This window comes from Lonchura striata, chromosome 28 (genome assembly GCF_046129695.1).
Source record: "Lonchura striata isolate bLonStr1 chromosome 28, bLonStr1.mat, whole genome shotgun sequence".
NCBI lineage: Eukaryota > Metazoa > Chordata > Aves > Passeriformes > Estrildidae > Lonchura > Lonchura striata.
Genome location: NC_134630.1, coordinates 1,596,667 through 1,618,134, shown reverse-complemented (window position 1 = coordinate 1,618,134; position 21,468 = coordinate 1,596,667). Strand labels below are relative to the sequence as shown.

General features: G+C 43.4%; 1 protein-coding gene across 3 annotated transcripts in view; it reads left to right on the top strand.

Moving 5' to 3' along the window:
- Nucleotides 1-19,260, top strand: part of LOC110469450 (ceramide synthase 4) — a 40,277-nt gene extending 21,017 nt beyond the window's left edge. For all 3 annotated transcript variants that reach the window (XM_021528193.2, XM_021528191.2, XM_021528190.2), the window contains 9 exons: nt 2,230-2,347; nt 4,763-4,881; nt 6,861-6,918; nt 9,963-10,013; nt 13,755-13,847; nt 14,483-14,611; nt 14,866-14,972; nt 15,336-15,492; nt 18,122-19,260. In XM_021528193.2, coding sequence (XP_021383868.2) covers nt 2,230-2,347; nt 4,763-4,881; nt 6,861-6,918; nt 9,963-10,013; nt 13,755-13,847; nt 14,483-14,611; nt 14,866-14,972; nt 15,336-15,492; nt 18,122-18,313 — 1,024 coding nt within the window. In that variant the 3' untranslated portion in view covers nt 18,314-19,260. The remainder of the gene's footprint in view (nt 1-2,229; nt 2,348-4,762; nt 4,882-6,860; nt 6,919-9,962; nt 10,014-13,754; nt 13,848-14,482; nt 14,612-14,865; nt 14,973-15,335; nt 15,493-18,121) is intronic.
- Nucleotides 19,261-21,468: the final 2,208 nt, after the last annotated feature.

Sequence of the window (21,468 nt, the reverse complement as noted above, 5' to 3'; positions counted from 1 at the left end):
CTGTTACAGTGAGATTTCATGCCATGACCATAAGAAATCAGCAGGAAATATAAACAAGTCAGGGATTAAACAAAATTAAGAAAATTTTCAGGACACTTTTCAGTAAAATAAATTTGTTGGAAAGCTACATTGACACCTGACATTGTCTTTGTTTAATGTATCTGGAAAATGTCATACATTTTAGTTCCCAATATGGCCTGATAAGAAGTGGCAATAAGGTTGTTTTCAACAATAGAATTGATTAAATCTTCCTCTTCAGAGGTGCTTGTATTTATGCCTGTTCTTTGAAAGAGAAAGATCAAGCCCACTGTTTAATACAAGAACCAAGATCTAATGCAGATCTTAAAATAGATGTTTTCCCAGCTTCAGTGGTGTTATGGATACTACTGAGATACTGTGTTATTGTTCTTAGCACCGGACCTGCTGGTCCAGTATCACTCTTCTTAAACCAATCACTTCATATAGAAAAAAGTCATTAGATGCACTTAAAACATTTATTGAGAACAGTCAGAGCCAAACCCCAGAATTCCCAGTGATGGATATATTCTTTTGCCACCCAGCAGGAGTGCCAGAGTGCTGCTAAATTTCACTGAAACTAGTTAATGCTTACCCATGTTTTTGTGATCACTATGCATCTTGCTGCCAGCAAGCACACTTAGCCCTGGCCCTTCTTTTATGATAGAAACATGTAATTTTTGTTGGTCTTGGTATGTCTTTGAATGTTCCTCTAGCCAGTGGTGCCAAAGGAATTTCCCAGAGATAATGACAAAGAACAATTGATACACAGGCAGGTGGGCTGACTGTTCAAAAGAAAAGTGAGAACTGTTATATGAGTGAGCAAAATGTATACCCATTCTGTGGTTTAACAGAAATTACAGCATTCCTTAGGTAGGGGGGTCTTTTCATATTTTTTTTTTTTAATAATTGTTAATTAAATTAAGAAATGAGTTCTTGAGAAGACAATGTCTAAAATACCCATTTGGAGAATTCTGAACCTGAAATAGTCCCTAAAGACATGCATATGGAGTATAAGCTCTATGACTAGCTGAAACCACAGGTAACCACACCAGATAATCACAGCCATAAATATATCCCATACTGTTTTGAAGTAGAACACCTTTAAACACCTACACACTGAAATAGCTTTTGCAGCTTTCTTTAAGCAAAGTGAAAGAAAAAAAAAATATTCTGTGTCCAAATCATTAGGAAGAGCACATCAGAGGACTTGCGTGGACATCAGGAGTGACCAGGCAGAGCAGGTGTGGGGCTCAGCTTCAGCACCAGTTTGCAGTAACACAGAGACACTTCCCCAGTGGCAGTGTGTAAAAGGGAGTAGTTAATAAGAACATCTAATTCTCGAGAAACTAAAGTAAAATTCAGATGATTTGGGTATTTTTTTAAAAAATTATTTGACAGGTTTCCTCTTTGTGCTGTATTTATGCAAGATCTCAATTCACACCTTTGAAGAGGATGTTTCCTGCTGCTGAGGTAGAGAAGAGAGTTGGTTGTATAGGTGTTGAGTTGTTGAGCACAGGAATTCTCTGAGCAGTTTTCCTTGGATAGTTTTTCTATTTATGCAGGTTTTCTTGGTTTTTTTTTTTTTTTTTCCTTTGTTTCACCATGAAAGACTGAAGATGCACAGCTAGTGCAAACATGCAAACATCCATTCCTTGTGACAAGATTTCTAGTTGCCATGTCCTTATTTTGCAACTGTGTTTGATTTATATTAGGAAACATGGAGGTAAGTTACTCAGGAAAGACCAAATGGCTTCCTGTTTCAGGACATTTCTTCTACACTAATGATACACCTATGGCAGAGCCTCCCTCTTGATCCTGAGCCAAGGCCTTAGTTCAGGTGGATGCCATGTATGTTCCATGTTCTAGATCAAGCAGGGAACAACATTTAGGCCTTATCACCAATGTGGTACTCCCCATGAGCTGCAAGGACTCCAGAGACACATGACTGGTGATTCAGAAGCTGACAAAGGAGGATATCACATTTGCCAGCCTCATGTAATTTTGAATAATACAGCACAGAGCTCAGAGCAGTAGGGTTCAAGTCCAACAGTTTCCATGGTAGGTTTGTGATTTTACCTGCTTTACATGATACTTATGTTTAGATTCACATGTGGGAAGCAGCTGTTATGTACTGCATCATGTTTTAACAGTGCTGCAAAATCAGAAATCACTGTTCTATTTTTGGCTGACCCTTTATGTTTTCTTTTGCAGAGCCATAGCCCTGCCCCTCAGTACCAAATTGGGTGTGAGAGACAAGCAGAGACCAAAAGCTCAGCCCAACCCTGTGCTGGAAATATTCTATGGTACACGCCACAAGAACCCTAAAGAGGTGAGTCCCTTCTTTCTTTGCTTTCCTGTAGATTTTGTGTCTTTAGCCAAAGAAAATCCCGTTTGGAATCCTGAAGTTTAGCAATGCCATTCATATCTAGAAGCTCAAGAAAGGAAACGCTGTAGCACTGGTTACCTGAGAGCAGCCTGCCAGGAGGGTTCTCCTGCAATGCCATCAGCTCTGAGTTCTGCTTCTGAACACCTGGGAAGAAATTGCTCCCAAAAGGAACAGTGACAGCTCCTGTCCCTGCTTACCCTATACACAGCACAAGCTGCAGCACAGGGGGCTCTGCCTGAACATCAGTGGCACCTTCTTACTGTGAGGGTGCCCAGGGAAGTTGGGAATTTATATCCTTGGGAAAACTCAAAGCTCTCTGGACATGGTTCTTGACACCTGGCTCTAGGCAGCTCTATTTGAGCAAGGTCCGCTGGACGAGGTGATCTCCATGGTCCCTTCCAACTCCAGCCATTCTGTGATGGCTTCTTTTCATGTACTGGCAAATCTTGTAAAAGATTGGCTGCCTTGAATTCCCACATTGCTAGTCCTGCAGCTCAGCCAATGTGTCTTGCTTGATCTTGTAGTCCTAGACTGGGTCATTCTGTTACCATACAATCCATGAGTTTGAGATTGGCCTTGCAAGAAGCCAGACTCTTGGCCATCATCACAGAGATTGTGAGGGGCTTCAGAAACCTGCAAACACAACTGGTGGGTAGTTGTCCCCTGAGGGATAAGAAAAGTGTTCTTCAAGAAATTGGCAAGATGACCCAGAGTTATAATGGCTGCTGCTGATGGGAAAAACCACTAGCAGGATTATGAATTGTCATGCAATATTAGAATTTAACCTGGTCAGTGAAGTCCCTGGGTGTGAACTCTGTGATAAGAAAAGCAATCTGATTTTATTTCAGCTTGTTTTTGTAGATTTTCTCTTGGCCTCAAAGCAATAGCTGTAAACTCTTATAGAGGATGGGTGAGTAGGGTGTTCCAGTCCCAAGGACTACTCCAAACACATTGCTTCACCAAGACTGTTGCAGCATGGTTTTGGTGCAGTGGGGCATGAGGAGCCCCAGGACATGCAGTACCAGGTTAGAAATAAAGCAAAAGAGACTAAAATAAAAATGCAGGCATTGATCTGGGTAGTGCAGTCAGCCCATCTCTGCAGCAGTGGGAAGGAGTGTTCTGAGGGACACTTGTCAGTGTGGCTGACCTTCCTCTTGCCTTTCTGTCCCCAAAATCCAAACATTTCTCAGTATAACTGCTTCTACAGCAGAGATCTAACTCAAGACCTGGCTCTGCCAGCAGGTTTTTCCCAGAGCTCTATCTGCACCTCTGTTGCACTGAAGTGGTGCTTTTCTCCCAGCAGATCTGGGATACTGGAACAGATCCTCACCATGAGAAAGCAGTATGAGGTGGAACAGGAACTGCCTGGCTCCCTCCACTCACTGGATACAGCTCAGCCAGTGTGCTGGCTCCTTCCCCTCCCATGAGCTCTCAAACCACTGTTAGAGGCAGTTTTTACTTGTCCAGTACAATATGAGATTTTGCAGTTCTTGGCAGCCATTTCTTGGGAGGAATTCCTTATGATGAAGCAGTTGGAGAATGTAAATTAGCATCTCCATTTGTCTCCACCTCCAGAACAGGGCTCAAAAAACAGCGTATCTGAAAGCAGCATATCTAAAAATTGGTAAACAATTTATTTTTGTACAGCATGCTCAAAGTATATAGGCCACTCTCACATGGTACCAATTCAGGTAAATGCATTCCATGAGAAACTATTGCTTTACTTAAAAAATAAGGTTATCCATGATGACACTTCCAAGTAGGAATATAAAACATGACAAACTCTTAACAGCCTAAGGACAAGAAGGAAGGTAATTGTAGGATTTCTGTGAGTTATATATTGAAGCATTACCCCTAACAGGTTTACCACAAGAGGAGAATATGCAGTAGGAAAATGTTGCCTCTGCTCATGACATCCACTGTGATACTGCGTCCGAATTGCTGAGAGGCGTGACAAGATTTAGTGGAGAACCATAAAATATTATTTAATCTGTGCAATGATCTTTATTGGAGTGACAAATTGGAAGGATTTGGCCCCTGAAGATAGGGTGGGGAAGTGATTAGGCAACAAACTCATGCGAGGAGACAAGACTAGTTTGAAACTGGGGTAGTTAACATAAAAAAATTAGAAGTTTCAACATTAGTATTTATAACCAATTGATTGGAGGGGAATGGAAAGATTTTGTAGTATCCAAGATCTTTACAGCAGGAATGGACAGCTTTCAGAAAGATGCCTTAGCCTGAACAGACTTAGGCTGGCCAGGGGCTCCAGCTGGGCTCTGTGGTGGGTCAGATGAGATACTGCCCTGTCTGGCCTTTGAATCTGGATCTGAGCCTGCTGCCTCACCTGTTTTCCAGGGTGATCTGCTCAGTTTAGCTAAGCAATGTGACCTGCCAGTGCGGAAGGTGGAGAAGTGGTTCCGGCACCGGAGGAACATGGACCGGCCCAGTCTGTCCAAGAAGTTCAGCGAGGCCTGGTGAGCAGGAGCACAAGCCATGAACTCAAGTTTTCACCAGAGCTGAGCTCCACAGAGAGCTCACTGCATCCCCCAGCCCTCCATCCCTACACAGAGATCCCAGCTCCCTGTCTGCCCTCCATCCCTTTGCAGAGACCATCTTGGGTCTTCTCTGACCCACTTGGCTCTGATATAACTCTCTGCTGCTTCTCTGTTATGGAAACATTTCTTTCTTTTCCCCCTTATTTGTAATCCCAAGTCTCCTTTTACCGCTGTACCTTTATTCCTTACTGGGTCCTTGTTTCTGACTTTTCCTGACTTTGTCACACTGACATCCTGCTCTGACACACATTTGAACCTGAAAAACTCTCTGCTGTTTACATCTTAGTGCTCTGCTGCTGCTTCAGTACCTACTAAAAATGCATCCTTTCTTTTGCCTTTCCCATGGTTTCCCTTTTTGCATAGATTCCTTCTGCTGCACCTTTTCTGCAACTATTTTGCACACTGTTGCTTTCAAAAGCTACAGGCAGCAGGCTGGATTGGATTCTGCTGTCATTTGTCCTCAGCATCCTGAAAGTCATAAACCAGCACCCTTCCATGGGGGTGAGCACAGAAGTGTGTGAGCAAAGAGCAAAACATGCCTAGGAAACAGCTGTGTGGAAATCCTCTTTGTTATGTGGAGGCACAAAATAAACCTCAGGACAGACAGATCTGAATGTCAGTCTTGGCTCAGCTTTCCACAGAAAAGGAGGATTCTCCACATGTAGGCTGGAATGCCTTATTTACAAGGAGCTGCTCTGCTATTTGTGTAAGGAATTGGTATCCCCCAGGAAAGCCACATAAGCAAAAGAAATCATTAAATACCTGGAGCACTATTCATCTATCTAAAAGTGTGTATTTGTATGCATAAGATAGGCATCAACTTTGGGCTCATCAGCATGTGCTCCATTTAACACTGCACCTGTAATTCAAAACCCTTGCCTAAAAACCCTAATTCAAAAAGAAGAAAAGGATGTATATTACGTTTTATAATATTCCATGTAGTTACAAATATTTACAGAAACAGTGAATAAGGAGTTGTAAAGCAACAATGTTTATTCTGCCTCCATCTCAGTGAAAATCAGCTCTCCCTGCCCTCTGATGACTTGAAGTAAATAGTAACAGTAAGTAGGAAACAGTAAATCCTTTTTTGCCTCAGCCCACTGAGGACAGTGTCCTTCCCCCACCCCTGCCCTCTGTCACCGTGTGCAGTCTGTAGACAGAATGGTTCTCTGATGTGACGTAGCAGCTTTACAGAGTTTATTTTTGTCTTGGAATTCCTGGGGCTTTCATTGACAGATGGAGTCTCTCAAAATGCAGTTATGTCTGAATTGTTATGGAGATTTTTGGATATTAAAGGACTAGTTTAGACAGTTTTACACCTTTTAATATTTCCTGTGGTTTGTTTTTTTATAACTTGTTTATTCTGTTGGGCTGAAATTTCCCCCATTCCTTACTATGTGTGTGAATATGCAGGTGACCTGCCTCTGTCCACTGAACTGAACAAACAGTTTGTATGTACTTCTGTGTGGGTTTAATGTTGGAAAGTCATTTCTGACTCCTCACTGGGTCAAACATGACAATAATTAGTTACTGTACATGATAACAAATTTAGCAGGCTGGATCTCCAAAGGACTAGGAGAGAGATTGGCATTGTTTCACTTTTACAAATGCATCTGCTACTGCTGGGAAGCTTTGGGATTATTCTACTCAGAATTTTAGTCAGCAAGATTCTTGTGTCCTCTGCCATCTCTACAGCAAAGGAATTGCTCTTTGTGAAGTCTGTTAAATGTGCTGATAAAATGCAAAGAGCTGCTCCTGTTTTGGTCAAACCTTAAACATACTAACACGTGTCTTTGCCTTAAAAGAGTTATTCTTTTAATTTGTGTGAGGATACACAGACTTGCAGCTCAGGGGTTAATGAATGGGATGCTAATGTCCTTTGTTTTGTTTGTTTGTAGCTGGAGATTTACATTTTACATCATTTCTTTCTTCACTGGACTCGCTGTCCTGTACGATGTGAGTATACACACAGTCACCTGATGTTCTACCCAGCCAATGCCTGCAAGAATGGCAGAGTTGGTTGTCAAACATGTCTTTTCAGATCTTCTTCTAGAGGTTTTCCATACAGGTTGGTGTGTATCCCCTGCATAGCACACTTAAGAGACCACAGACATACTGGACCATGCTTATTTTAAGGGCTCCAGAACCAAGATGTTTCCTATTCTTCTGGCAAAGCAGAATGCAGCTGGGATTGTATAAAAGTAAATTTCTGCAGGTAGTAGATAGAATACTTACCTAAGCTGGAAGCTGCAGGGCCTGTTTGTGTGTTGTATCCAATACCTCTTTAAGGTAAATAAATTTGGCTTCCTTTGGAGTATGGACTGCAATTTAATAATTGTTATCTACTAGATTTCTTTTCCTTATCCAGGGTGTTATTGGTTCAGGCTCATGCCTCAGCCTTTTCTCCAATTTGATAAATAGTGAGTTCTCTTGATACAGTTTGTACTGCCTCACCAGGCAGAAGTGGTAACAGGAGCCATGGGTGTGCTCTTGTCCCTGAGCTGTGGTCACTGAGCTGGGACTAGGGCATTGGCCATCTGCTGCTTCTGTTTTTTATGTTCCTCTGACTCTTTTGCTGTGTCTGGTTCCCTAAGTGAGCTTTGCAAAAGTCTTCTGGCACAGTCTGATGAGTTAAGTGATGCAAAATGTGCACAGCCCAAGGCAGCAGGCACAAACTCTCCTTGTAACCTCTCACTGTAACACTTGATACACAGACTTTCAAGTCAGATTTTAAGGTACTCTAAAGTATGAAGATTGTTGGAATCTGAGGTATTGATGATTTTGAGATTGTAGAAAGTCTCTGTCTTTCAGCCCCGCTGCCAAAGCAGAAGCCATAATTGGTCTGTGCTGGTTTCAGGGTTGTTTATTCTGTTGATCTCTCACATGTTCTGCTGCCCTGCCCAGCTCTGTCCTGCAGGGCAGCATGTGGGGCTCTGCCCTCAGTGGGATGTTACAAACATTAAATACCAGAAACTCCCTGTGCTGGATTTACAATAACGTGCCAATATCTGTCATCTACGTTGGACAGTGTGTCCCCAGCCTGAACCAACAGAAAAATGCCAACCCCACAGTGAAACATGAAGGGCATGAAGAAGGAGGAAAAAGTACAAGGCACACCAAATTTCCTCCATCTTGTCCCCTTTGAACCCCTTATCTAGAATCCTAAAATTCTACTTTTGCACCCATGCCACACTTAATTATTACTTATATCAAACACTCAGAGCTGGTAATTCATCCTGTAAGATTGAAAACTCTTTTCCATGGACAGAGATCACAGCCAGTGTCTCTGGGGGCTCTGTCCAGGGGGGTTCCTGACCCCTGCCAGGGTCCCAGACCTGCCAGGGCAGCCAGAGGGAAGCCCTTGATTCCCACAGAGAATTAGAGGATGAGGTAGCTAAGAAGTGAAGGTATCTGAACCTGAGCTGCAGTCTTCTGTGGATCTGTACATCAAAACTGTTCTTTGAGACCAGCTATTGATATTTGGTCTGGATGACGTGCTTAGCATTGTACAGGAGCCCTGTGGCAAAGGGACAAAAATCATATTCTTCAGCATGCTGTCTGTCCACTATATGGATGAAATACCATTTTCACTTTTTGTGACTCATCTCTTTATTCAACACACTTCTTACAATTTTCACAAAAAAGAGAGACATCCATCCTACAGACAGCGCCTCTAGATCCTGTAGCAAATATGTTATTCTGTTACCTAAATTGTATTAAAATGGCTACTTTAAAAAGAAGGACAAAGAAATAACATGACAGGCATATATACCTGTGAGATTTCCTGACTTTCACATGTTTATTTTGTAACCTGAGTAGCTTTTAAACATGCACTTGTTTTTGTGAAAGTCCCTTCTTTCTTTAGGAAAAATGCAAATGTTTAAATTCCGCATTAGTAGTTTTGGACTGATAGCAAAAACCTCTGCCCGTAAGTCAGTGAAAAAAGCCTGTAACAAAAGAAAGTTATCTTCCAGTAGGCCACCAGAAATCAGCTATATTTGCTGAGAATAGAGGAATGATGAAATTCAGGGATCTGAAGTTCCTTTCTAGCTTAGGTAAACAGTATGCCATAGTTGTTTCATAGTTTTTGCTTTGTGCTTTCTGGTTCTATATTGCACATCTCTCCCAGTTCTGCACATGTAAATTCTGTAATTGCTGTAAATTCTATTCCCAACCTCACTCCCAGTCAGCAGGGACTGTGTCTGTTCCAAATTACCACTGCACCTAAAACTACTGCCTCCTGCTTTGCCTCTGTATTGCCCACACACCAGCAGTGCTCAGTGGGAAGAAGAAATGCTGCCTTCTTGCCTCATCTCTGATACCTGGAGCCCTGTAGAATTGAAATAAAATTAGGTGCAAGGCGTTGATGTGTTCTGTGAGCTCTGACCCAGTCTGGGCACAGCTCCAGGCAGAGCATGCTTCATGCAGGGAGGACTCTTGGGGACTTTAGTTGCCATGTTTCTATGAAGGTTTCAAAACTGCCAAGTTCTAAACTACTAATTTTCTATTGAACAAAATAGGATATTTTCAGAGGTCATTACTTAAACTGCAGCATAACCTTCATTGTTAAAGGAAAAAACACATACCTGACACACCAGTTTTCAGCCTTCTATCCGCATTTAAGTGTTATTGTCTAAATCACAGATATTCCTAATGAAATACTTGTAAGATTATTTTTAAATGCTCAAAACATCACCACCACCTCAAGCTTGTAGAAGATGGCAAAAAGTTGGGAGAGGTCTTCTCTGAGCTATTTAATTTTGAATGGCTAAATAGTGTTTGAGATTTCAGGCAAATAGCCACAATTTGGAAATGTCACAAGCAGATGGAAGTCCTTGTAGTGGAAATCTCTTGGCAATTGGATTCCAGACAGTGAGACCAGCTCTGTCTGTAATAAAATACAACTAAGTCTGTAGTAGTAACAAACTAAAGGAATTGGACAGCTGATAAGAAAAGAAATCCTCTGATATTCTCACATACATGTTGCGTTTTTGTTGCAGAAGCCTTGGCTTTGGGACCACAGAGAGTGCTGGACAGGATATCCACAACAGGTGAGTCATTTAAGAAAGAAAATTGCTGTTACAGTTCTTGTATTGTGTTTCTGTATTTTTTGAAAATCAGATTATAATAGTGACAAAAAGAGGACACTGGATTAAATTCAGACACAGAAGACCTAAGAATTCAAAGTGAGACCATCATCTGGAGATAACATCTTTGTACCTGGTATCATCTAATGCAAGAGAAGATGAATTGGCAGAGCACTTTGTCACTACTAAGAGAAAATGAAGACATGTTCCAGGGGTTTTGTCTGACAGACAAAGCTAGAGCAAGACCCCTTGACTATATGTGGAAGTTACAAACCCATAAAGGGAAAAGTAATGCCCAATTCTAACAGCGTGAGGCAGAGGAAATGTAACGGGACAAATGACTGAAGGGTGAGGCAATGCCTTAAGAGGACGAGTGTCTGAACAATCCAGTATTGCAAGAAGGCAAAAAGTTTAGGGGTAAATCTATAGTTCTGTGTAAGAATTAAACCATACAAACAAGTGGGGCCTGAATAGGAATGTAAGGTTTCAAGCATCATTTGGCTCCCTCTGTCTCCTACTCTGTACACTTGTGGTACATGTCTTGTCAAAAACAGTGGGAGCCTCCATAATGGCACACTGTGATGGACTGACCCTGGCTGGACACAGTGTCTCCACCAAGCCCATTTTTCTCCCCCTCCTCAAATGGAAAGGGGGGAGAAAATATAGCAAAAGGCTCATGGGTTGAGATAAGGACAGGGAGAGAGCATCCCTGGTTACTATCACAGGTAAAACAGGTTTGACTTGGAGAAAAAATATTTTAACTTACTGTTACTCAAATAAGAGTAGTTTAATAAGAAATAAACCCAAATCTTAAAAAACACCTTCCTGCACCCTTCCCTTCTTCCTGGGCATAACCTCACCCCCACATTCTCCACCTCCTCCCCTGCAGTGGCACAGCGAGATGTGGAATGGGGGTTGTGGTCAGTCCATTGCACCTTGTCTCTGCTGCTCCTTCCTCCTGCTCTGGTAGCAGGGTTCTCCTGTGGGAGACAGCTCTCCAAGAACCTCTCCACTGTGGATCCTTTTCACAGGATGCAGTCTGTTAGGAATGGACTGCTCCATCATGGGTCCACCACGGGTCCACCACAGGTCTGCTGGTGCTGCAAGGAGCCTGCCCCAGCACAGAGTCTCCACAGGCTCAGAGCTTCCTTAGGCCACATCCCCCTGCTCTAGTCAGGGCTCCTTCATGGACTGTAAGTGGATTTCTGCTCCCCATGGACCTCTGTGGGCTGCAGGGGCACAGCCTGTATCACCATGACCTGCTGGGGCATCTCTGCTCCAGCACCAGGAGCTCCTTCTCCTGCTGCACTGACCTGAGGGTCTAGAGAACTGTATCTCATAGTCTCACACCTCTCTCCACAGCACTCTTTCCTGGCAGTTTTTTCCATTCTTAAATACATTGCTCTTGAGCCAGTGCCACTATCATTCATGAGCCAGCAGCAGATCCATCTTGGAGGTGTCTGGAGCAGGACAACAGACAGCTTCTGGCATCTCACAGAAGCCACCCCTGCCCCCACGCTGCTACCAAAACCTTTCCATGTAAATGCTACACACACCAATTTTCCAACATTTGTAACAACCAGAAAAAACCAAAACCAGGGCTGGTCATGTCCCACTGGCAAAGAACAAGTCAAGGACAAACCTGTGTATTAGCAGGAACAACAAATGTATTAATATGTATTAAGTACAATTTCTACTAAACAGACCATGTCCTGTGCTACAGACAATTACAAAAGAAACACTAGTTCTTTCAAATTGTCTGATCTTTGGGGGCAAAAACATAGCTTCTGATCCAGACCTCCTGCTAGGATAACCCGGAGTGTGACCAGCACATACCAGCTAGGGAGATGTTCATATCCTCCCTGGAAGCCCCAGGGCATGCAGCTGTGCTTCCTCTTGTGGCCAATTGCTGGTGCTACAAAGGAAAACAGACTAAAATTTATGAAGGCCATAAATAACCAGTTGTTATTAGGGAGGACAACACTTCATGTTCCTTTGAAAATGGTTGCAAAGCCCCTTTAGTTATAGTAATTATTTATCAAATATATTTAAGTTTAAGGAGGTCATATAATGCAACAACAGCAAAAATTGTTTGTTAAGTAACAAGATCTTACTGAGTGGGTCTAAGCTTTCCAATTTCCAGCTGTAAAAGCCCAGATAGTTTACTCAAAAGAATGTGAACTACATTTCCTCCTGGGGTTGGATTTTTCCTTCCATTAGTTTGATTAAACTGGAAAATTTGTGACATAGTGCAGGGTATCTGATGCATCTTCAAGCCTAAAAAGGGAATGATTTATTCAGCTACTCCTTTTCCACCATAATGAATTGGTTTATGTAGTTTTTAAAACTCTGTACTGTCTGCTCAGGAATCTGAATAATGCTGAAGAAATCCTAAAAATATTCACGATCTTCATGGTGGTTCCCTAAATGTTTGACATGGTGTGGTAAAGTTGAATTTCCCCTGCTGTTTGATTTAATCTTGGAACAGATGACATTTAGTAAGTGAGAACTATTTCCCCTGTAGCTGCAGGAGCTAACTTTGTTGATTTGGTTGTAGTATTGGGTTTTCGCTGCCTGTTTTTTGGTAGCAGGGGCCTACAGAGGTGGCTTCTGTAAGAAGTTACCAGAATCCTCCTCCATGTCCAGCAGAGCCAATCCCTGGTGCCTCCAAGTTGAACATGCCACTGACCAAGGCTGGGCCAATTAGAAATAGTGTTAACACTTCTGTGATAACGGATTTTAAAAGAAAGAAAGAAAAAAAAGTTACTGCACAGTTGTATTTTCAGCCAGAGAAGAGCAGGCTGAGCACATGGGAGAGGAACAACTCTGCAGACGTCAAGGTCAGTGGAGAAGGAAAGGCAGGAGGTGCTCCAGGTGCAGGAGCTGAGGTTCCTCTGCGGGCTGTGCAAGGGGAAGTAGCTGTGCCCCTGCAGCCCATGGGGATCCACGGGCGATGCAGAGACCCACCTGCAGCCCATGGAGGAGGAGCTCACACCAGAGTAGGGGGATGTCTGAGAGGAGGCTGTGGCCTCATGGGACACCCATGGAGAGAGGAGCCCATACTGGAGCAGCCTTGAAGGAGTGCACCCATGGAAGAGTGACCCACACTGCAGCAGTTTGGGAAGGACTGTTTTCCATGGGATGAACTTATGTTGTGCCAGTTCATAGACAGCTGTTTCCTGTGGGATAGACGCACACTGGAGAAGTTAATGCAGAAGTGTTTGGGACCCCACGGTGCAGCAGGAGAACCATTCTTCTCACTGAGCAGCAGGAGAAGCCATGGGTGATGAACTGACCATAACCCCCATTCCTATCTCCTTGCATCACTGGGGTATGAGGTAGAGCTGGGAAGGAGGGAGGGGCAGGGGGAAAGGTGTTTCTAAGGGTTTATTTCACTTATCATGATCGTGCTCTGATTTTGTTAGCAATTAACTTAATTCATATATGTAATTAGAGTCTGTTTTGCCCATTACTACATTTGATGAGCAATCTGTCCTGGTCCTTATCTCAACTCATGAACCCTTTGTTATATTTTCTCTCCTCTGTCCAGCTGTGCAGGGCAGTGACAGTGTGGCTTTGGTGGATGCCTGGCATCAGTCAGCATCAACCCACTATATTTGTCTTTTGCCTTGGAAGGAGTTTTCACTTGCAGCCCTTGCATTAATGTATCTGATGGGTGTTTCCCTGTCTCTCCCTCTCTCACAGCCTCTCCAGCCCTCCCTGTTCTGGTACTACATGCTGGAGCTCTCCTTCTACTGGTCACTGGTCTTCACCTTGCCTTTTGATGTGAAGAGGAAGGTGAGTGGCAGTCTTAGGGGAGAATCAAGTGCAAACAGGACACAAGCTGAACACTTAGGAGAGTGATCTTTAAGAGCATGTTTATAGTGCTAGTCAAGGTTTTGTGGCACTCACTTCTTGCTCATTCACAGGAATTTTCATTCCCACTCATTGGCTTTCTTTACTCTGGGAAGTGGAGAGCACCAACCATGATATAGAAAGGTGCAAAGTACTGCAGAGTTCTCAATCCAAACTTAAAATTTAAATATAAAAATTGCTCTTCTGTAACTCTTCTAGGCTGCACTGATCATAGAGACAGGAAGAGAGGTGGTTCTCTTCCAGTAAAGTTGCTTGTGTTCTTGGTGCCACTGTCCCAACAGACAGGGTGCAGCATCAGGCCATGGCTGGTAGGGGGAAAGAATGTTCTTTGTTGTGTGATTCTCAGTTTATACCATGAGCCCTTAATTCCTGGGTCTCTTGGTTGCCTACATTTCTAGAATTCATTTGGTAAAATAATTACATGGGTAAGATTTTGTAGTGGGAGGTTTCTTAATCACTAGGTAGAGAGATACCATTGCTACCTGCAGGAACCACGCTTGGACTGGGGCAGGAGATGCATTATGTATTTTATTCTCTGCTGTTCCCCTTCTCATCAGGATTTCAAGGAGCAGATAGTCCATCATGCTGCAACCATCTTCCTGATCAGTTTTTCATACTGTGCCAACTACATCCGCATTGGGACACTGGTGATGGTGATTCATGATGCTTCTGATTGCTTCCTAGAGGTGAGCCAAGCAGAGCCTAATCAGCAATGGTGCTCTTCAGTCACAGAATGTCCTTCTACCTAATGCAGGCCAAACACTGGGGTGTTCCACAGATCCTTCTGCTGCTCTGTTCACCCAGCAAAGGGTGTCCATCTGAGAGCTGGGCAGAGCTGTGGTTACCTGCGTGCAGGTTGTGTCATATCTGTCTCATTAACCCCCTGGACTGTGTGCAGATACTGTCTTGGCTGCTGTTTAATTGTTCTTTCTCCTTCCAGCCAACTAAGATATTCAATTACATGAAGTGGAAAAAAACTTGTGACAGCCTCTTTATGATCTTCTCAGCTGTTTTCCTGATCAGCCGCCTCGTCATTTACCCCTACACGTGAGTCTGCTGCAGTGAGGAGACATGGAAAAGCTGCCTTCTGAGAGACATCTGGGTGCTGCAGCCTTTGTTTTGTGTCCTGCAGCATGTGTTCCTCCCCTTTGCACATGGGTGCCACGTGGCTGTTGCACCTGCCTTGGGGTAAACAAGGCTGCTCTTTGGGTTCATAGAGCAGTCCTGGAGCCCTGGGCCAGTGGCTCCATCCCGTTTGGATGGGGAACTTTGGGTGGGGAACTGATAGCTGGGATAGGTAAAGATGGAAGTGCCTGATCTGAAATGTCCTCTGTGACTTACAAATTTCTGGGGCTTAATTGTAGCCCTGTTAACAACATGCTTTCCACTGCCATCCCCTCTCTTTTTCAGAGTGCTTTATAACACCTATTATTACTCCATGGAGATATTCCAACCCTTCTTTGGATATTACTTTGTGAATGTTCTCCTGATGATTCTGCAGCTGCTCCATGTCTTCTGGTCCTGCCTAATTATTCACATGGTCTACAAGTTCATCCTCCAGGGCACGGTATGGATTGTACTATCCTTTACATCACTGCTTGAGAATACAGGGGTCCATCTGGCATGAATTCCTTATTGTTCTATTGAAATTATATATGTATATTTCCAACAGTGAGGTGGAAGGAAATGCAGTTATATTAGGGAAAGTTGACAAAAATAATTTTATGAATCACTACAATATTGGGTGCACTTCTGGTGCTTATATTCAACAAAAATATGGATTGGACTCCAGGAGAGATGTCTGTGAACAAAGCCAGTGACAGCTGAGTAAAAATCCCAACACTTTGTGCAGTGTGATTTGCATTTGTAACATGACTAAGAAATCAAGGAAGAGGAAACTATCATGATTGGTGAGGTCAGTGCAGAATTGTTTTCCTTTATGGTAGAGGATTTTTTATTACAATTGTGTTATGGTGCTGTAGATTTCACACTGTAAGTATTTCTGTCTAAACCAACTGTCTGGGCTGTGAAGGGCACTTCCAGCAGTGGAGGCAACAGGCATGCCCAAATCACAATCCATTCTATACTTCACCTGGCAGTGCTGCTCAACAGCCACAGAGCAACCAGAGATAAGTATCTGACCTCCAGTTGTATAAACTGAAATGGAATGCATCCTACATCCACTCTCTGGCCTGTAGTGTTTGCTGTGAGACCAAAGTGCTGCTCAACATGAAATTATTCCCAAAATCAAAGCCATGACTGGCCACATGCCAAGGATGCAGTCCAAAGGTGACCAGTCAGTGCCTTGTAGGAACTGACCTCAGAGCCCAGGATGATTGCTTTTATTAGTATCCAGCTGAGGAATTCTGCCTTACAGAAACTGAGAGCAAGCATTAAAGGCTCCTCTTTATCCTGATTGTTCCCATTTTCTTTATCTGCTTTCCCTTAAGGTAGCACAGAGCAAATTACTTGCAGATCAGGAAACAGGGCCGGAAATGAAGACATAACTGAAGACAGCCTTTTATTGTTTTCCTAGTTTTTGTGAGGGCAGAATTACCACTGCAGTTACTGTAGTGTAAAATGATGAGGTAATAAATAGTCTTATTAGAAAGTAAAGAACCATCAGGGAGGAAAATCCTAAAGCATATCCAGAATTTTTCCTATTTTATCTAAAATGGATATGCCAGATTTGTTATAAAACTATATTTGAAAACTTTCTATACTGAGCAGTAAAAGGCAAAAAAGAATTGTCCTAGACAGATGTGTTTCAATGACAGTATTTAGTAGCCCAAAGCATACAGAATACAAAGAATACAGGACATTCTCTCTTTGAGAGCCATGAAACTTTTGCTGCAGTCAGTTTATGTTCTTCTTGCAGGCCTTTCTGGTCTCCATGGTTTTCCTCCCTGGCTACAGGATAATCTTTACCACCTTCTCACATGATGTTTCCTAATCCCAAGTAATTAGAATTCAGCCTACATCCTGAAGTACAAATTTCATTCCCTCATAGAGGGAGCAGCTTTATAGTTCCTTTGGGAATCTTGCCAGATTTAAGGCCTCAGCCACATTCTCTGGCTATAAATGGATATATTTAGAAATGCTGACTACAATTTGTCCTTATGCTGCTGGTCCAGACTCCTATATATTTCCTGATCTGTCAGTTCCAGAGTGATCCAAGATGCAGGTTGTTCACAACTGATACTATCTCCCACCCATATTGTCCTTGGAGGTAAATTGAATTCAGTGCAAGTTTAGATTGTTACAAATCCTGTCTGCATCTGGCTGTAGTGATCTCTGGAAAGAGCATGAGCTGAAATAGAGTTCTCAGTATGATCTGGGAGATCTCAAAAAGAATGGATAGCCATAAATGAAGACTAAATTTCTGGGCAGCACCTGGTTTTCCCCTGAGCAGTTTCTAAAGCTGAGGTCACAGAAGGGGTTTGCAGCTTTCCCGCTGTCCAGCAAGGAGTGTGACACTGAATTTGTCCCCAGTATTGGCATTTTATATGGCAGAGTAGAGACAGCCTGAGAAGCCAGGAAGTGCTGAGCTGCTTTTTTTCTAAGCTGTCATTTTATCCCACTATTTCTTTTTTGCCTTCCTTTTAAGGCAGTTAATTAAATGCTTACAGAACTGGATTACAGGTCTCTCAGTCAATAAACAGCAAGAGGAAAAGCCTGACTATAAAACTGAATATAGTCAGAGTGGAGTGGCTTTGTGTTGAGCCTTTGGGAAGCATGTGTTTCCAGCCTGTCCCAAGCAGTGTTGTCAGCCTGCAGCCACCCAGGCCATGTAGGCAGAAGTTAGCTCCTTGTCCCTTTTGGAAAGTGTAAAAGAGCTTGATTAACTGCCTCCCTCATGCTGATGACCACAGCAATGTAGATCTCCTCAGGCTTACACAGTTGTCCTCACTCCTGGGCATTTATGGTTTTGTTCTGCTTCACAGCCTGTAATTCCTAATTTCAGGAATTACGTGTATCAGGAATATGTGTCAGGATCACAGATAGATTCCAGTGAGACTGAAAGCAAAGAGGCAGGGAGCATCTGTTCCCAAGGGTAATGTAAAAGCTGAAGAGACAGAGCAGGACTGTGCTGAGGAGCTGACGCAGCAGGTGCATGGTCAGCCTGTGGCTTAGCCATCACTGCTGCTTGTGCAACTGCTGTGTTTATCTGGCTTCTCACTTACCTGCCTTTGTAGATGGAAAAGGACATGAGAAGTGACACAGAAGAAAGTGACAAGGATGAAGAAAGAGATAAAATTAAAGGAAAGGAGAAAAATGGGATCACATGTTTCAGCAACATCACAAGCAATGGTTACATCCAGAGGAATGGATCTGAGCCCCTGGACAAAAGAGCCCACCGTGCCAATGGCCATGCCAAGGAAAGATAGCTGCTGTCCTGTGCTGCTGGCCTGGCCTCCAGCGACCCCAGGCCACCATCTGTAGAAACAGTTTTGCTCACTGTGTAGATTAACTGGAGTGCAATTGCAGTATTGTAGCTGAATTCCTGCTTCTCATGAACTGAAGTGTTTATAGTCAGTGAATATTTGAAGGAAGTTTTTTGTCTTCCTTCAGTAAAAGCTTACTATAGGTTGTAGCCTCAAAACAGATAGCAAGGGATCAAAGTGGTTTGACTTGTATTAAGACTGTACCATAATTGTTGTCAATTGCATTAATCTTGAAAAATACTTTAAAAATAAGAAGGTAGATAAACTCCAGCAGTGTCAAGTTTTACCCACCTAATGTTTGATAGGAATCTGTTTAGCCTGGATAAGTCTCTGGAGGCCCTGCCTATTGCCAGTAATTATTATGGCTGACAAGTGACAAACCTTACCACTGGGATATCTCGTCTGAGAAAACAGGTGCCCTGTATACACTTACAGAATTAAAACTGAGCATAGTGAAATGAAAGCTTTTGGAAAGGCATAAGATAAAACATACTCTTCTCAAAGGAAGTACTCTTTGTGCCAGTGACACATTATTAGTTTTGTAATGGTATGGATCTCAGTCCCTACTTACTGCCCCTGAGGAGGGAACTCCAAAGCCCAGGCTGGAGGAGTACCCACACAAATCACATTGGAAGAGCTGGAAAATCCAGACAGCTGTTTTTCAGACACTTAGGAGTTGGACTTGGTGATCCTTGTGGGTCCCTTCCAACACATAATATTCTGTAATTCTGTGATAATTGGTAGTTGGAAGCACGTGTTCTGTACGCTGTGATCTGAGCGTATGGTCCCATCTCTCTGTAGGTGCTGTGCTCAGGAGGGATATTGAAATGATACATCATTTTGTACTACTGAATGTAAATGTTCTTTATAAATTACTTTTAAAGGTTTGATCGTTTGGTCTCTTTTCTGCTTCTTTAACCACCAGGAGGTAAACCTGGCTGGCTGCACCTTACAGTTGGATGTTTGATGAGGGAGACCCATGTGGGTGCCATTGCCAAGGGGAAGATGTTGCCTGCACAGGACACACAGCTGCACTGAGCCATGCCAGCAAAGGCCTGCAGCAGCCAGGTTTGTGTCCTGCTCAGTGAGAATGTGTTTGGCCCTGGAATAAGGGACAATTTGGGACGTCCCTACACTAGATCTAGGGGCGGGCCAGGTTACTTGGTACTGCCACGACAATGGCAAGTCCAGGGTGGCAACACTGGGGAGGTGCTTTGGCCTTGCAAGGGTAGGAGGAGAGAAATTATTTTTTTTTTTTTTTTTTTTTTTTTTTTTTTTTTTTTTTTTTGGTGAGGTTTTAGGAGGCTAGGGAAGATCCCTGTTGTAAAATCACATCACCTCTCCTCCGAGGAGCAGAATGCTTCCCAGAGTCTGCATAATGCTCAGTGGAGGCAGTGTATGTTAATGCCTGCTGGATTTGATTCTCAGGGCTTTGTTGTGTCCCTGAAGATTGAGATAAGCTTGTTAGGAGGCAAATCTGGTTCTTATGAAAGATACATCAAGGAGACAGGAGAGCTGTTGGATTTGAAAATTACTGAGTGCTGCCTTTAACTGAGCATAGCAGTCATTGAGGCAGATCAGCTGCTGAATTTGTTTTCTTGCCATCAACTTGCTAAGGCTTGAAGAAGCATTCAGCTTCCTCCCTGCACTGCTCCATCTTCTCTCTTTATGTTTGCTCCAGGGCTGAGAAGCTTCAGAGTAGTGTGATAGTTTAAGAATTTAGTGTATCTATCCCCTCCTCTCTTCACACATAGAGGCATCACGGCTCCTCCCACAGGACAGCTGTTGTAGAAAACTTGCAGCAAGTCTGTCACTTGCCTGTCACTTGTCACCCAGCAGAGCATATCATGGAACCACCAAACCCATTAGATTGGGGAAGGCCTCTGAGAGCATCAAGTACAACCTGTGATGAGTCACTACTTCGTCAAATGAGCAGAGTCCAGTCCCTTCTTAATTACCTCCAGGGACAGTGACTCCACCATCTCCCTGGGCAACCCATTCCAATGTTTAACAACCCCTTCCATGAAAAAATTCTTCTTGATGTCCAGCCCATACCTCCCCTGGCATGGCTTAAATCCATTTCCTCTGTTCTTGTCACTGCTACCTGGGAGCAGAGCCCAACTCCCACTTGGCTGCACCCTCCTGTTAGGGAGTTGTAGAGAGTGAGATCACCCTGCACCTCCTTTTCTCCAGGCTGAGCTCCCCCAGTTCCCTCGGCTTCTCCTCATAGGACTTACTCTGTATTGGAGAGTTCTATCTCCAGATGGAGCCCCGGACACCACAGGAGGGCCTGACTCTCTTTTCCCCATACTTTTATTCCCCATATGCACAGACAAGATGTGCGTCACACAGTGTGTGCCCATATAATGTTAGTGAGCAACCGTGGGAGATGAGGCATCCAGCTCCAGGTGAGCAATGAGAAAAAGAGCATATAGAGATGCTTCCAGTTGCTGTGAGGTGGATCAGTCAAGGCTGGCACAGTGTGGCCTCCAGCCTGCCCTAGCCCAAAACTATGGCTGACACGAATCTGCTGACTCCAGTAGATGTGGACATCTGGTGCCATTTTGGATCTTATTTTAAGAATAATTTGGCAGAGTTGTTTCCTTCAAAGATCTCCATTATTGCATTATTTCACATTATTTAACATTATTTCATTCAGAAATGTATGCCCAAGGGAACCTCTTCTTGGATGGCTGCACTTGGAACAAAATTGCTTTTCTCATTCTCACAGGTACAGCAGACATTGCCTGCAAATAAAGGCAAGGCCTTGTTCAAAAAGCTGAAGTCATATCAAAACAAGGGAAGGGACTTTTAACTTTGTCAGATGAATGTAAGCATGAGATAAAGCAGGCCAAGAAATATCCTGAGAAACAACTTGAAAGGAAATAACAGTCTCTGAAACATTGGCAAGATGGCTGGATTCAGAAATTATGGTGGCAGACAGCAGGAACACTGGGATAGGTCAGGCTAGAGCCAAGAAATGCAGTGAGCTGCCCTGTGTGGTTCCCCAGCTAAGGGAGAGAGGGTCCAAAACCCGACATCTCACTCAGAGCATATCCCAAGAGGATCTACTTCAAGCCAATATGTGAGAAAATGTT